The sequence below is a fragment of the Micrasema longulum genome, unplaced genomic scaffold (assembly GCF_059751315.1).
Source record: "Micrasema longulum isolate JH-2025_06_02 unplaced genomic scaffold, ASM5975131v1 h1tg000547l, whole genome shotgun sequence".
In the NCBI taxonomy this organism is placed as follows: domain Eukaryota; kingdom Metazoa; phylum Arthropoda; class Insecta; order Trichoptera; family Brachycentridae; genus Micrasema; species Micrasema longulum.
This window is the reverse complement of record NW_028277743.1, coordinates 1-18048: the sequence shown is the minus strand read 5'-3', so window position 1 is coordinate 18048 and position 18048 is coordinate 1. Positions and strand designations below refer to the sequence as shown.

General features: G+C 35.2%; 1 protein-coding gene across 1 annotated transcript in view; it reads right to left on the bottom strand.

The window, feature by feature from the left end:
- LOC148280747 (hemicentin-1-like) overlaps window positions 1-17599 on the bottom strand; it is a 39271-nt gene extending 21672 nt beyond the window's left edge. The window contains 16 exon segments of the mRNA XM_088227871.1: window positions 279-469; window positions 1270-1593; window positions 2603-2819; window positions 3557-3782; window positions 4575-4692; window positions 5901-6051; window positions 6335-6586; window positions 8045-8169; window positions 8341-8475; window positions 10412-10555; window positions 12145-12266; window positions 12851-12917; window positions 12920-13000; window positions 14773-14867; window positions 15596-15773; window positions 17073-17599. Of these exon segments, the coding sequence (XP_088083997.1) occupies window positions 279-469; window positions 1270-1593; window positions 2603-2819; window positions 3557-3782; window positions 4575-4692; window positions 5901-6051; window positions 6335-6586; window positions 8045-8169; window positions 8341-8475; window positions 10412-10555; window positions 12145-12266; window positions 12851-12917; window positions 12920-13000; window positions 14773-14867; window positions 15596-15773; window positions 17073-17223 (2577 nt within the window). The 5' untranslated portion in view covers window positions 17224-17599.
- Between the last annotated feature and the right edge of the window lie 449 nt (window positions 17600-18048).

Below are 18048 nucleotides of genomic sequence, written 5' to 3'. Positions count from 1 at the left end.
CGAATGTTACCCGTGCAAAACCATGTGACGAAGCACCTACTCAAATTTATTCATCACAGTTCTTAGATAGAATAGAGACCTCTACTACTAACGAGCCTGCAAGGGGTCTCTAGACAGCGACAACCTCCCTAGTATTGTTATTACACTACATACGGCCCGGGCATTCTGCGGTGACACCTACACTTGTGGTGATATAATAGCTTGTAGTGGTGCGATTTCTAAGAGAAAAGTGACCCACCGCATCTGTTACAATAATATTTGTTTGCTTATTGACTTACAAGAGTGCTGTTAGCATCTTTGATTTCAATGTTAGGAAATTTATCTTTGACGATATCAAAGTACGGGTGCTTGAGCCATCTAATGACTGGTTTAGGGTTGCTGGTGATGGGACACTCGAGCTGAACATTCTCTCCTCGCTTGGCCACGTACATCATTCCTCCGTCCTTCTGCTGCTCCACAAATGGACTCACTAGAAATATAAAGCTTTTAAACTCTTTTTTCATTAATATTATAGCACAGATTTTTCTCTGCGATCCATTATTATTGTTCAATACGGAGGTCAGTATTAAATAAGCTCCTGGCGTCACTACGATCTGTGCAGATCTATTGTGACAGACCCCTGAAAGTTGATTCTCGCCCTCCAAGCCTAGGTCTGTAATGGAGAGCGAGTACTCTCATTTCTATTGCTACATAAAATTCCTCCCCCATGCCCAGGTTCTTAAAGAATCTGGCTATTAGGTAGAGGTAAACGAGGTTACTCTTTCAAATTTTTAATTTTATAAATCGCAATTTTAATGAAAAAGTTCACTGTTCCCATTTTATTTTTTTATTTGTTAATAGACTATAAAACTACGCCATTTAAAAAAAAAAGTACTTTATCTTATTATTATCGTAATATATCATCAACGCTATGATTTTTTAAAGTTTTGTAATTGTGAAATTACTCCACCGGTGATGTCACAAGTTCTAACTTAGTTTTGACAGTCTGTTAACTTTTTTTTTTTTAGTAGCTAATGAACTTCCTCATTACCCACTAGAAAGTAAAGGGATATCAACGGACAATTTATTAGTACAAAAGTACTCAATCACTCTATCGGTTAAACACTCAGTTCAGTCAGTAATTCTCACACTCCATTGCCTAATCTATATTATTCAACATGTAAAAAACACATCGAGGCATAACATCATTTTCATCTGTCAATTTCCAACTGAATAGGAACTCCCGTGCATCATTCAAGCATAAATCCTACGTAATTTTAAACATCTTACCCCAAACGTCAACCTTAAAGTTCATCTTATCCTCTCCTATGTTGTTTCTCGCCACGCAAGTATAGTTCCCGCCGTGTTCTCTGGAAACCTTTCTGATCACCATCACTTGGCCGTGATCCTCCGTCATGACGTTGGCGTCATAGAACCTCATGTAGTTCTTGTCCTTAAACCAGTACACATCGGGGACCGGGTTTCCCTGCGAGCGGCAGTTCAGCCTAATGGACTGTCTCTCCAGGATTTCGATAGTCTTCCATTTGTTTTTGGTTTTGTTGCTGTTGCTGAGGATTATTTCGAAGTTTCCGTCTTCCAAAATTTCGGGATAGGCTGAAATTTTTCATTCTACATAAATTTATCATGTCAAAATTTAAGAGGGAAAAGAGGTTCTAGAATTGTTCACTCTTCCCTCACTAAGCATCCAAAAATTACACATGATCCGAACGGGGGGGGCAAACGACCCCAGCGCCTACTTGTATATGGCATCAGGAGAATAAAACGTTGGAAGTATTTGTGACTGTGCAATAATTTATTCATGTTTTCGCGTACACATATTTTACTCATTTGTGTATTTTATTCATTTTTGTTAGTTTGCCAAATGCTTATGTACATAAAGTGAAATTGACCAAATCGGTCTATGAGGGATTTGAATCCCCCCTTCGGTCCGGCTAGGTTAATTAAAATTGACAGGCGCCGTGGCGCAGTTGGTTAAACAGGTAATTGTGAAACTGGCATCGCAAGTTCGATTCCCGCCAGTTGCAAGAAAAAACCCATCAAAGATATTTTCTCAATTGGTCTGGGTGTTGTGGTGTATTATTCATAACTTACTTCCATATCCTTTCTTTCCCACCTGCTGACAAGCCTCTAAAATAGAGGCTCAGTGGGTTATTCCTTTTAAAAAATAAAAATAAATATCTAGCACCATATTTTCTTTTTCATTTACATAGAATACAGTTCTGCATGTAAAATAGAACCAGAACCCCGGTCAATTGCTTTCAACTCGATGACTACTCTCAGGCAAAAATCCAGAATAAGGAAATCAAGAGGAGATAAGTCCGCCTCGTAGTGTAGTGGTTGCGTCTTCCCCTAACATTTCCAAGATCCAGGGATCGATTACTAATAGTGTGGATGTGAAATATTGATGTTAAAGGTTGTGTAACTGCAATATTTCACTATTCCTGAAGCGTAGGACTGATGACCTTACCTTCATGTAACAAATTATCGAAATATGCTGCATTTGGTTTACCTATACCTATGCGAGAATTGATCCGATTAAGCCATCCCATTTTACAAATGTCAAATCTTCAATTGTTTTTAAATAAGTATTTTGAAAACTCACCTAGAACATCGATGTTAATGTCCGTTTCCTCGGATCCTATTCTATTTTTGGACATGCAAGTGTACTTCCCAGCATCGCGAGAGTGGAGATTATCCAAGACGAGTTGCGTAGAGTTCAGGGCCTCGGAGTCGTTCAGCACCAGCCCGTTCCTTATCCACATCACAGAGGAGGGAGGATTGCCAGAGGACACGCACAGAATGGAAACATTTGTACCGGCCTGGAAATAAGTTGACAGATTTGAATTCAGACTCTCGATAAACTTTAGACACTATGAGATGCAGTGACATGGGATTATCTAGTTTAATTATGAATTATCTGTTGAATGCTGATGCAGCATGACAGTGTTTTGTGTATGTCCAAATATTTGTGGGCAAATACTGTATTTGACACTCTTAGAATTTCATATAGACAGACATCTCAACAATGGCGATGATTCGAAAGTCCGAATCCCAGCTAATCCGAACGCCTCTATAATCCGAATGACCCCCTACCTCTGTGTTGTCTTGAATACTTGCTTGAAATGGGTGGAGGAAGTCGATATCTCAATTCCATAAAAAGTGCTTTTACATACATTAAAGGATAAAGCGTTTTCTATGTCGCTAAATAACACTCGTCAAAGCCTTATTTTGGAATTCTTTTAAAAAGTGTGATTAATAGCATTATACTTTTTATTTATATGATTAAAACCTACACTTACAAAAACTTTGGTTATATTTCGAAAAATGTATAAAATTTCTGCATACTAAATCTATTGTGACAGGTCCCCGTAAGTCAATTCTTGACGTCCATGCCTAGGTCTTTAGAGAGCCGGGCTACTGGGTGGAGGGCGAGTGCTCTCGTATTTACATCTCCTTCTCCAAACTCAGGTCCTTAACTCTCAAACTCACTAAAATAATGATCCACATTCATTGCAACACTAAGTATTATTTTATTATGATAGATCTTAGTTTTTACCTTCAAAGAAATATTTCCTACGCCTTCAGTGATATCATGTATTCCTGTAATATTGATTCTAACTATCGGAGTCCTTGGTAACTCCACTACGGTGATGTTGAACTGCTTAGTAGCATTCCCTGCCTTGTTCTTAGCCAAACAGGAATACATCCCTTCTGAATGTCTAGACACATTGAATGACTTTAGTACTCTCCCGTCTCCGATCACATCCCAATCAGGCGTATATCTGAAATAGATAAAGGTTTCATTATCAGATATCTGCTTAGTGCCGTATCTGAGGTTCCATTCAAGAAGATCAATGTGTTTATGGTCTTCCTAGACCATAAGAACTGTGAGACTGATCATCTTGTTACGATGGCTATACACGACAATGTCCATATTTGATTGTTGGTGGTGATAAACTGGTTCATGCAGTTGAAAAAAAAATAGAAAACTTAAAATTTACAATTTCTATTCTCTCGGTGAAATTTACCCAAATTTCAAAATCACTTCTCAATGAAAAACTAGAATTTCGGAATCGAACATCGGTGGTAGGAAGTTCAATAATGATGACGAGGTAAAAGAACATGTTGTTACTCAGTTGACATCACAGTCATGAAGAGAGAAAACAAAAGCGTGTGTCGCTTATGTCAAGGCCTACAAGATGGTAAGAGTTTTGTAGAAAAATAGTTTGAGATCGGTAGATCTTTTCACAATATTAGTTTTTTTCTGAATATGTACTTGTTTTCTTGAATCCGTCAAATGGAATTGACTTACTGGATTCACCTCATTTATAAAAAAATTATGTTCTATAGTCCCCAAACTGTACTTTACTTTGCCAGTCATAAACAATACAGACGTGCTATGACAGGGGTCCTATTTACAATTTAATCAAATTAATTAAGTCAAAACATTCAAAAAGATTTTTCTCAAAACAGGCAACAATGCCTTTAGAGGATTTTATCAATATACCGATGATATTATTAAGGTCTCAATTTACAGTAAAACATATAAATAGCATAGGAAAATGCTAGCTTACTTGACAGTCCAGTCGATATCCGGTTTTGGATACCCGGAAACTGCACAATCTAATCTGACCGCCTGACCCAGCCTCACTTCCATACTGACGTTCTCCAGACCCTCGATTCTGGGAGGCGCTGAAACCACACTCATATATTACAAAATACAATGACAATTTTTATAATTTTTTATAAAAAAGTAATACAATAAAAAATCTCATACATATAACTTAACAAAAAGTTGTTTGTCTAACCATAGGTAACTCTAGCATTGTTATATTAAATTCTTGTAGTCAGCACGCAATAAGTAGGTGTGGTGCTATCAGAAATCAGATTTGAAAAATGGTTTTATTGGAAATATTTCATTAACAAAATGAACCAATATTAATTTAATAGGTGCGTAGATTTTTTTGTTCCGATGTTTCAGCTACCATTGCAGGAGATATCTTCAGAGTAAAGTATGTGTTATGTAGAAAAAATATATGTAAAAGTAAAACCCGCAATAACGGAACACTTTATAGACACATCTTTTCGCCTTTGAACCAAAAATTTTGCATAAACCCATAAATTACAGAGCACGAATAATAGAAGAGGCGATTGAAATACACAGACACCCAAATAACATAAACAAAGATGACGGCCTTAAATTAAACTAAACAGCACAGGTTTCTGGCACAACACACAACAAAAATGACACGGAATGTGACTGCCGACTGCCGACTGCGACACGGTACAAACTACTAGTACATAAACACATTTTTTTCTACTAAACATACAGTTTACCCTGAAGATAGCTCTTGCAATGGTAGCCGAAATGTTGGAACGAATCCAACTTACATGGGATCACCCAAAAAAGATTTGTGCATGGACCTCTCTAAAATGTACAAAAATAAAACCTTCAAAAAAAATTAACACATTTCTTATGCATGTTTTATAGCTTCGATTATTATTATAATTGAACGAACTAATCTTTGCGGGGTAAATAATGATGTCACACTTGTGACACCTCTTTTGGCCTTCCAACACCTCTTTTGTTTGCCCATGGTCTTCACATTATTATTTTGGGTGTCCACCTGTCATCATATTGTCTCCCCGAGTGTCCTGCCCACTGCAATTTTGAACGCTGTACGATCCATGATGTCTACGACTCTTTTCGGCGCCTAATTTTTTAATTCACTTAAGATACAGCGAGGATCTGTCTTCCGTTTCCACTCTTTTAGAAGACAGCACTGTGTCATTTAAAAAATATTTTGATTATTTCAGATTGGTCAAAAGTGGTTTCAAAATTCAAACATTTGAAACACAAGAACGCAAATATTTGTTAATAAATAATTTATCTTTCTTACCTGAAACCTGCACAATAAACTTCTTGGTAATTTGTCCATGTGGATTGGAAGCAACACACATATGCTCTCCAGCGTGGTGTGTTTTTACAAAATTCCTTCTCAGTATGGGTGATATGTCTCCGATCATTTCCAAATCTCTCAGCCATTGGACCTGTTGATCAGTCACAATATTGTATAACTGCGTAAGTGATTGTTTTAACTTCACCGTGTACTATTTTTGATGATCTCGGCATATTATTTAATGAATTATAGGAAGTAAATAATATGACTGCTTGCAACTAGGTTACAGGGTGCGGGGAGCAGAAGGGTGGGGTGTGTTATAGTTAAAAAAACATATAAAATTATTTATTGACAAACTGCAAATAAGCAGTTCAGTAGAACTGAAATATGAATTTTTATAAATAAATTAATAGATTTTTAAATACGGTTCTTACATCAGCCGCTGGATTGGCATCTACATGGCATGCCAATTTCATCGGATCGCCTTCCATGAAATGTACGTGTTCCTGGTCAGGACTATTGCCTCCGGAGAACGAGGGCGGCCACTGCACAACGAGCTTGAAGGTTGCGGATACCTTCCCTCCAGCGTTGGAGGCCAGGCAGGAGTATTCTGAGGCATCGTGTCGTGTGACATTCACCAACTTCAGAACTGTCTTGTTTACGTTGTCCTTGATCAAATCTGAATTCTAAAAAATACATTAAATAAAAAATGGAGAAATAAATCTATGAAATGCATACTTTATGTTTAAATATGACCCGAATTTATTAAAAAAAAAAACTACTTTAGCTCAATTATTCATCAATATTTATTTCATTCCCTTAAAAGTAATCACCATTAGAGGCAACACATTAGAGGCAACACGGGCAAACGTTTCTTCCAATCATAGGCCGATTTCGGAATGGCTTTCAGCTCCCTCTGCAATTTTTTTTTTTATTACCTCAAATGCTTTCCGCAAAGTGGTAATTTGAGTTTAGGGGACAGGAAAAAGTCACACGGAGACAAATCAAGTGAATTTGGTGCATGGGCAACGACTTTTACATTTTATTTATTTTTTTAAAAAAGAAATATTTGCGTTCATATAAATTACTCAAATATTTTACCCATTTTCAACGAATTTTAAATAACTCACTATTAGAAAATGGGTATCAAGTTGGGGTACAGTGGGATTCGAACCAGGGACCTTTGGTCCGTGAGTCCGAGACACTAGCCACAGGACCACAACCCGATACAATTGTTTTTGGCCAAATAATCGCGTAAAATGAGAGGTGTGTAAGACGGTTATCTTTTCATAAATCTTGCCTTTTTCAACAAATATTCTTCCTCAAACGCTTCGATATGCAGAAAGGAACGAGAAACGACTGGAACAGGTAAGAGTCTTACCTTCCTAGTCCATCTTCCTTGTTAGAGATTGTGACCTACAATTGACACCACATACCGCATCGCTGCTAGTATAATCAGTCAAATTACAGTCCACTCCGCTCTTATACTAATAAAGAAGCCGTAGGGCTTTGCCCCTGCACCCGCAAAAAAAAATGTTTTCCCCACCAATTATTTATTTATTTATTTAACACTTTATATACAAATACATATAAGGGCGGGCATATTGCTTAAGGCAATTTCTTCCTACCTACCCAAACCGTTCAGTTTGAGAAAATTATTAGTACTAGGACATATTCTAAGGAATTATACCGAATCTTAAAATTTTATACAAAATTATAAGCAAAAATTAACTAAAAAAAAAAAATTCACACTATACTACGAAGAGAGGAGAAGAGATGGGAATGAAAGAAGAATGAGAAAGGAAAAACTCAAATATTTAGATAGCAACATTTCAATCTTGATTTAAATGTAAAAAAAGGGCATCTCTAACATTAGTGGGTAGATTATTCCACAATCGAGCAGTTACAACTAGAAAAGAAGAGGCAAGAAAATTAGAGCGATTTAAGGGTATTAAAAGGGTTCTCTCATTACCAGAACGAAGAGATCGTCCACGTTGTGATAGAGGTTGCAAGTGCTCTCTCAGATAAACAGGCGAAGTGGGATTATTTAAAAATATTGTAAAGAAGTGATAAAATGTGAATGTTTCTTCTATGCCTGATACTGGTATTACAATATTACGTGGTAAATAACTCCAATGATTTACCTTGTACCATTGTATAGTCGGCATCACAGTTGAGTGTTTCAGGGGGCACTCTAGGTTAGCGGTAGAATGTTCTACAGCAGTAATAGTTTTGCTATGCTCCTCACTATCAATCAAACTTGGAGGAGCTAAAAATACAAGGTTTTAAATAAAAAATACAGTTTTCTTTATAACACTTTATGATAAAGGACACGCTTTCAATTGCACGCGAAGATTTACATAATGAAAAACACAATATTATCTAGGTAATACTTATGTTGTACAAAATAATAATATAATACTGAAAAATGTAAACATACCGATTACTTGAATGTTGTAGTCAATTTCTATAGAGCCCTCGGTATTGGCAGCTTGGCAAGTATATTTTCCACTCAAATCTTCGGTAACCAATCTCAACGATAATGTACCGTCCGAATGAACCTTTGTATGCAAATCTAGAATTTATACAACTTTAGATATTTTCAGTTGCATTTTTTTTTGACGCATTTAAAATTTGCAATTAAAGTTTAAAGACAATTTACAGTGGCCCTACATAGACACATAAAAAAATAATGAACACGAAGCAATAACAATTTTACTGATAATCGATGACACACACGTGCTAAAACGTTTCACCTGAAATAGTGCGATGACCGAAGAAAGCAATGTCATCATTTTCTATAGAATCCAGTACAACATATAATGCAACTCTAACAGTATTGCACATAAAATCGGGAGCATCGTTCTGCAGTACATTCACATCGTCCCTACCATGAAGAAATGAACTACAAAGGAACATGGTATATAAAGAGACCACAGGACGCAGTCAACATTAGAGAGCATTTTCAAAAGCAGGAGTTTTTGGTTTAATACACTGGGTCGTTTGAGAAAACCCTTCAAAGTTTACACTGCTCTACAAGCAATATTTTGTTTATAATTTTCATACTCGTAGCCCACAACAAGTATAACCTGTTTATGAATTGGTGTAATAACATAGAGATGCTGAGCGAATCTTAAATGGGTAAATTTATAATCTCAACATTTTGGAGCGCATAAATTATTATATTTAGTAAACAACTACTTAAGAGCTAAGCGACACAGATTGATGTGTAGGAATTAGACTGTTAAGGGTTGGAGCTCCTACCCCAGTTAGAGATTGACAAAAGACACGAAGTTGCTGTTGAAAGTGTATTTATTGCATGGCGAATTGTAATAGCGATGAGGTGTTGAAGTAACTGCACTTGGACTGCATGCTGGAACTATGTGACTGAGTTGAACTGACTTGTTGGGCTGACTGGACATTACCACGCCCTGTTGTCTCTTTATAGGCCACGTTCCTTTGTTCTTCATATCTCCATGGTTGGAACGATTTTAATATACTACAGGATGTTGTTCTCGTCATTATGTGCAATACCATTAGACTTACATTTTTACATTTTTTTTTTTTTTGCACTACAACAGGCCAGGAGGCCTAATTACAGTGGTGAATTACATCACAGAGCACCCAGGCTTGAGAAAAATCACATTTTAATTTTTGTGTTCTCACCGGGAATTGAACCCGGAACCTTCCGTGCGTGAGTCAAGCGTCTTGACCACTACACGACGGAGGCCGCCAGACTTGCAAATATATAGTATTGCATTAAATATCGAATCGATCGTCGATCTATATTTTAGGTGAAATGGTTGCACGTCTGTGTGTTATCGATCAATGGACTATGAACCCCACAGATGTACAGCTGTGAGACATGGTGCCTTACCGAAAAAGATAGAAAAAGACAAGAGGCCTTTGAGACGTGGTGCTACAGAATAATATATGGAGGGGAAACCACATCACTAATGACGAGGTTCTCAGTAGAATCAAAGCAGGGAGGCACCTAATTAAAACCATCTCAGAGAGACGAGCCCAATGGATCGGCCACATTACGCGCCATGAGGGTCTCCTGCATAGAGGGAATAGCTGAGGGGACAAATCACAGAGGGCGCCCCTGGCGGGAGTATTTGGAACAAGTGTGCGAGGACTTAGACTGCGCCTCATATGTTGAGCTGAAGGGGGCTGCAGAGAATAGAGTGCGGTGCAGGATGAGATGCAGGACTTTGCTGCAAACTAATCCTTAGGATTGAGACCACGAAGAAGAATTTACATTGTAATTGGCTGGTGTGCTTTAGTGACACGTAAATTTTAAATTCATTAATTAGTCTGGGCACTTTTTTCAAAATTGATAAGTGTCAATAGCTCCGCGGAATCAAATATTAAATTTTTTAATCGATATAAATGGTCTGGATTTATCCTTTAGCCATTACTTAAGAGTTATCTTTACTGGTAAATATACTTTCATCGAAAGTAAATTTGTTTATGGAGCCCTTAATGTAAAAATAAAGAATGATATTTACCATTTATTATGTATTTGCCATCTTTCATCCAGGTAATATACGGTTTAGGATTCCCACTTCCTCGGCAAGGAATATTAAACTCATCTTCACCGGCTAACAATTGCACATTTGCCGGTAACTCACTGGGTAATATATTTGGAGCTTCTAAAAATGTATTAAGAACCTTTAGATTTCGCTCTGACTACATCTCACATGGCCAAATTTTCATTCTTCATTCTTATGATTTACCCAAAGATTTCAATTTCGGAGGCCATTTTCAACGAGTTGTAAATAACTCACTATTAGAAAATGGGAACCAATTTGTGATAGAGCGGGGTGCGAACCTTGGGACTTGATTTGAATCAGACAAAAAACAAAACTAAAGCTTACTTGGATCAACATCTAACAAGAACTGTACAAGATATTGTGTAAGATTTGACCCACAATACAGGGCATGCAACAATGCATCTTTTGCGGCATGGTTATCTCGCGTTTCGGCAACATTAACTGGCAAACCGAGATTGTGTTATTTAAGGCCATTAGACTTTTTCTTGTGAGGCTATGTTAAATCACTGGTCTATGCAAATAAGCCGCAGACGTTTGATCCCTTAAAAGTCAATATAAACAATGCTATCAATGATACCGAACCCGATTTCTAGGGTCGAATCTTGGACCTCTCAGATACGCATCGTCCAGCGAAGCAGCGGCGGACACATGTGATACGAGCTTAAATCATAAGAAGGCAAGTATTTCTTTATAATACTTAAAAAACAAAATACACATTATATTAATTTACTATTCACTATTTTTATAAACCGCCATCATTGGCTATCATGATAATCAAAAGGTCACGCAGAAGGGAGAGAGAATCGACTGCCAAACACCCAAATATCTGGGTGAAACACTAAAGGACTGACACTGATAGGACGCTTCCTTATAAGCAACATTGCTAAACAGAAAGTCTCCGCCAGGAATAATATATTTCGAAAGCTCACTGGTTCATCTTAAGCAGCATCTCCACATGTACTCCACACTTCTGCCGTGGGTTTGTATGTCTCTGCTGCAGAGTACGCTTGTACGAGTTAATAAGTGGATATTGCTATAAATGATATGGCGCGACTGGTGTCCAGCTGCCTTAAGCCCACACCGGTGCACAAACTTTACCCTTTAATAGGAATCCCTCCACCCAACAGCAGAAGAAATGTAGCAGCCACAAACAGATCCATGACCCTAGACTCCGAGACTGGGATCGAAAAGGAGTTTCCTCAAATTCAGAAAAACCCAGAGAATCTACAGCGAGAGGAACTCGGCGGTAGGCTCTGGATAATGCCATCCGAAAGCACAAACACCCCCCACAGTTTGGACTTCCCTGTGTGGAAAGTTCTCAACAGACTACGGGTAGGGGTGACTAGATGCAAATGCGATCAACAGAGGTGGGGTTTTCTGGAGAAAGATGACACGAGCTGCAATTATGGAGAGGTGCAGGAAGATTTTCACCTACTGCAGTGTCCACAAATGCAGCTAACTTGTGAAGAGAATGATTTGAGAACGGAACACATTGGAATGGCAAGGTCTGAAGTTTGGACCCGATAAGTAGCACACTAACATATTATATTTCTTTTATCCCTTATTCATCGCTTAAGAGTCTTAGCTTTTGGAGATTTTTTTATTCTATCCCATACATTTTGGGCAGCAGCCATTTTCAGCAAGGAAATTTTACTAATTTGGTGGTGATTTAATTTTTCAAAACTTACCATTGAGTACTACATAGAAAATCTTCTCAGAGAATCCTGCGTAATTTTCAGCTGAGCAAATGAATGTTCCAGAATTATTTCTTGTTACTCGGGTGATATTCAGACGGCCAGAGTCATTTAATCTAAAAAAACATGAAGTGTTAGTTAAGCTGACTTGAGGTGAATGAAAGCAAAAATAAGCTGAAACAATTTGCAATAATTTCTGAGTTCAAATTTATTTTTTGAAACAATAACAAATTACTAGCAAATTCACAAAGACACATGTGCAAAACAAAATATAACTGAGCCAATAATCCTTTGTAACTGTCCACAAGTTACAAAAATTATTTTTTTTGATAATGCAAATGTTAAAAACGTAGAAACTTAAAAATATGAAGAGAAATAAATGGATCGAGATTGTTAGTAATTAAAAGAGTCTGATTGGGATCCACCAAATAATCCACTAATGCTGATAAACACAAAAAAAATTACATACCACATGACTCAGTGACTATGGATACGTTTTCGTGTCACAAATTTTTTGAATAATATTTTACTCGCGCTCAGCGCCTATGTATTGATTGGTCGACGTTATACAAAACATTTGTTTAAATTTTGGTTTACTTTGAAAGCATATCAACAAATATGTTTTTTTTTTAAATCATAGAAGATAACTCTGTTAATGTTGGCGTTGCAATCTGGGCCCAGCTTAGAAAATATTTCTTACACGATGTCGCTGGAATTGTCGATTGACTTCCCATCTTTGGTCCAAAGAATATTTGGTTCTGGAAACCGATAGCGTGGCAGTCCAGTACGATGTAAGATCCGTTGGTTGACTTGACCACTTCATTTCCAGGAGGGTAGATGTATGGGGGAACTAAAATATGAAACAAAAACATATTTAAATAATGTTGGCAGAAGTTCTAACAGAGATGGAGAACATTTGCGAGTAGGGAATGTGTTATCCATTCAGGATGTTTCCGAATCACTCGAGCGCTTGTTAATTTATGTCTCTCTTAATTAGCACTATTCAATTTTGTAATGCTACAAAACCACCCCTTAGTAGCGCCTGCTAACGTCATCCAACATAAACATTATTGTTTTCATTGCATTAGATGTTAAGATAAGTTGTGTCCGTTTTTTACAAATTTAAAAATGAGCGCCAAAAGTAAAACAAAATGGTAAAAGTTATACATAATTTGAAAGGAAATTTCCCGCTCTACAAAGCAGCTCGCAATATTTGCGCAGTATACAATGAAGATGCTATGAATTATCGACTAATTTGTTGAACTTTTTTTTGTTGTGTCCTTGTATTCTCTTCATTCGGAAAAAAACGACAAAAATGTTAACACCCAATAGTATCACGGCTAGGTCATAAGGTCTTATAAAAGAATTGGTGTGTTTTGATTTTTAATGGGGTGGGTAACGCGTCAGGTATCTTCATCTAACAAGTCTGCTATTTAGAAAGTCACTTCAAGTGGATTCCGAAGCATCCCGAATGGGAAATGTATTTTTGAGTGATACCTAAACATCCCGAATAGATAACGCGTTAAGTATTTATTATACACAGGGGCGTGGTTTAAGTGGTCACAAAATTTACAATTTAAATAAAACAAAGTAAAAGGTAAAAAAAATAATAATCGAGGTGTTTTCATTTGAATAGTTCTTCTTTCTTTCTATTCAGTAATACGGGACAGTTAATGCAATGGTTTATCAAGATGGCAGCTATGTAAAAGATTGTACGTTGAAATTATCACAATTGGAGAACTGATTCTAGACAAGTAAAATGACTTTTGTTGTAATTTTAAGTCATTTCATCCAAATTTAGGATTTAGGAACACTTTTAAACATCTTTGATTATTTGTCCTGAAAAATTATTTAACATACAATAGTTTAAATAGCTGCCATCGATATCACAAACACCTCAAAATATACTTATACAATTTAATTTTATTTATTTTATTTTATTTTTATTTAATTTTACATTACGCCCAAGGGGCATTTATAAAAAATATACAGGTAAGTACAAACATAGAAGTAATAATTTAAAAGATAAACAATGCTTTTTTGTATACATGTAGAAACAATAAAAAGCATACTGCTATTCAAAATAAAAGTGAAACTTTACATAGTAAAAAGGAAAAAAATATATATGGATATAAGAAAAGTAATTGAATTAAAAAGCAAATTGTAAATAACTTGTAAAGAATTTAAAGAAAAAAATACATACATTTACATATGTATAAAAAAAATGGTATTAACAAATTATTGTTAAAAACAAAAATAAAAATTAGTTTACAGTAAGTATATATAAGATAGTAACATAATATCTGGTACACAAAAATATTTGATACATTAATTTCAGAAAAAGATAATAATAAATAATAATACACATCAAAAACAGAGAAAAAATTGTATGAAAAAGAAAGTTTTATTACGACATTAATAATTAGTTTCAAACAGTGCATTTAAGAACGTTTTAAAATGGATAATTGTCGAATTAAAATGTCTATATCATAAGTAAATTTGTTGGCTAAGGAATGTAAACGCGGAATCGGAGAGTGTCGTGCACAGTTAGTACCTACGTACATATGTACTCGTAGTTGCAAACAACTCCGTACTTCTAGTAATTTGAATTAATTATCATACCAAAAACTAACACAAGATAGTCCTGACTTGAATTTCCTGCCTTATTTATTGCTTCACATTTGTATACTCCCGAGTCTGTTAAATTTGCCACAAATCTGAAAATTTAACAATTTATTAATATTCATCAACATTCCACTGCATTGACACTCCAATCGCAGCGTATCAAACAAAGAGCATCTGTAATTTAAATTTATTTCTTTCTGTTGAAATAAATTTAAATATGAATAACTCCCTAGGGAGGAAATCCAGCCAGTCTGCAAGCATTTGGACATACTCAAACATTGTTAAAGCATCTGTAATATACAGGAAGGTAAAATGATCAGTCTTACACTTCAGCCGTTGGTCCGGTGACCATAAAAAAAATGAGGAGAAAAACAGAATCTCAAAACTCATTGTACAAGGGATTGAAGCTGTACAATGAGTTACCTGAAGAAATAAAGGAGATTGAAAAGATTTAAATATTTAAAATTAATTTGAAAAAATATGTTTTGGAGAAATTCTGATAAAAAAGTTGTAATGTTATTAAAATATTATATTAGTTCTTAAGATGTTATGAACTAACTTAATAAAGCATAAATAAATAAAATGCAGTGAAAACCATGAGAAAACCAATTAGTTTTACCGAGAATCGAACCCAGGACCTCAGGCATGATAGAAAATTACACTAACTACTTAACCGTGAGGCTGACTAATCTTTACTTGATTTTTTAAAGATTTATAGTCATTGAATCGAAAACACATGTCTAGGATAATTCATATCTCCTTTAATTTGATCAAAGCACTGTGCCCGGGTCTATAGCTTAATAATATCTGTTTTAAATACCTCAATGTGTTGTCTGAATCCATTTGCATTCGATCGGATGGTATGATAAGTTCTTTGTTGAACATCCAGGTAACTTGCGGGGTAGGGACTGCATACACAGAGCAAGGTAAAACCACCAACTGTCCTTCTACTGTCTGTAATACGGGGTCAGAAGTCTCGTTCAATATTGTAGGTCTTACTGCAAAGAGGAAATCATTGCAAAAGTTATTATACCTGTATGCAAACAGCGCAGTAAATTCAGTGAAAAATTGCGATCGCAGGTCCTATGGCATAGAATGCTCTCCCAGCAGAAGTGTGAAACTGTGAAAATGAAGTGATGTTTAAGATAACTTAATACACACAAAAAAATCTAAAACAATTGTCTCCAATATTATCAGACTGAGGATTGGCCACTGTTTTGTAAATAAACATTTGTTTAAAAATCAAAATAGTGCAGTTCTTGGTGTAAGTGTGAGCTTGATGAGAACTTTTATTTTATTTATTTTTTTATTTAGGAAACATACAGCACAGTTACAAAGTTTTATATTTTACACAAGTTAGACTTAAATCTAATGGACCAGCGAAGTTTCCATATTATAAAGTAATTATATGTAAGGTTATTAATTAAAGTACAAAAAAGAGAAGAAAAAAAAACATAAATAGAAGTTGTTTAAAAATTAAAATTAAAGTAAAAAAATGAAGAAAATTTGTGAAAGTAATTAAAAGTTAAGAATTAAAATAAAGAATGAAAAACATGCTCAGATGTAAAAATAAAATAAAATAATAATAACATTTTTTAAAAAGGAAAAACATAAATATACACATACATATTTTAAGGGATTCAAAGAAACATAGACCACGCGTTGTTTGGTACATATCCTTTGATGTCTTTTCAGTTTAATCCCCAGAAGTAGCACTTGTCCAAATTCATTGTTTTAAATTATATAAATTTTTAAACTAAAATATTTTTACTTTTTTTTTACATTTAAACCGAACTACATAGCCATGTGGCACAAATCATCCTTGTTAGGATGGGTTGCCTCAACCAATAAATAATAAAAAATAAAATAAAAATAGTGATTTTTTTTTACTTAAACTTCACTTCTGTAAAGCGCTCTTGAGGTATTATACATTTACAAAAATGAGGGTTTATAAGTTATAAACATAATATAAAGAAAAAATTAATACCTTTAAAACAGTAAACAATTTACTGAATATGATTTACCTCTATTTTACATGCCTAAGGGTGATCTATCTCGAGTGTCTGGCCGCCTGTATAACTTTTATGTAAAAGCCTCACAAATGATAAAAATGAATAAATAAAATAATCAAAAACAATACTGTATTTCCTTTTGCTGGAATCAATGGAGGGAGGTATTTATAATAGTAATGTCAATAATCTAACTTAGGTTGCAGTCTCCAAGCTAAGCCAAGTTTTTATGCTTGTTACATTGCATCTCAAGTGAGGTATGAAAGAAAAGAAAAAAAGTGTGTTTACCTAAAACGTTGACGGTGAAATTTCTTTGTAGTGATCCTACGGGATTAGTCGCAACACAGCTGTATGTCCCACGATCTATCTCTCGGACTTCTGTTATTACAAGATTATTATTCTTATTTGTTTGCCTGGAAATTAGATATAATATAAACATATACAATTGAACTCATTTGCAGGTAAAGTGAACTAACTTATAATATAAAAGTGAACTCATGCTGATATTACATCCAAAATTCTTTTTCCTGGTTCTTTGTGCACAAAACATCCATGGTTATTAAAATGTTAGAAGATGTGCGGTTTTGACGTATTCAACGACTCAGCTCTCTGCTACAAACGGAAGCATTAATAATAATTTGCCGTTTTTTATCTGCACTACTCATATAACATACACACCACATTCCACATACTACATTCCACGTACCACACTCCACATACCACACACCATTCTCCAAACTCACAAAACAATCACACAAACATGTTCTCATTACATCTTGTTGTCTGTTAGAAATTTATATTATGTAATATGGCGGCCTCCGTGGTGTAGTGGTCAAGACGCTTGACTCACTCACGGAAGGTTCCGGGTTCGATTCCCGTTGAGAACACAAAAAAAATTTAATTGTGATTTTTCTCAAGCCTGGTTGTTCTGTAATGTAATTCACCACTGCAATTGAGCCTCCTGGCCTGTTGTGGTGCAAAAAAAAAAAAAATAATAATAATAAAAATAAATAAAAAATATATTGTGCTGGGTACAAAATTGGTGCCGTGTTAGATTTATATTTTTTTGCAATAATTTTTATATATTTTACCAACCACTTGTGCACATAAATAAATAAATAAACAAAAATTGTTAATAAATATTTGTAAATAACCACTTACCGTGTGTGTTTGAAATGTTTGACCACAAAGTTAATGCTTTTAATATTAATAATAAATATTGTTAAAATACTTTTCTCTCAAAACTCAATTTCTCTTTTGTAGA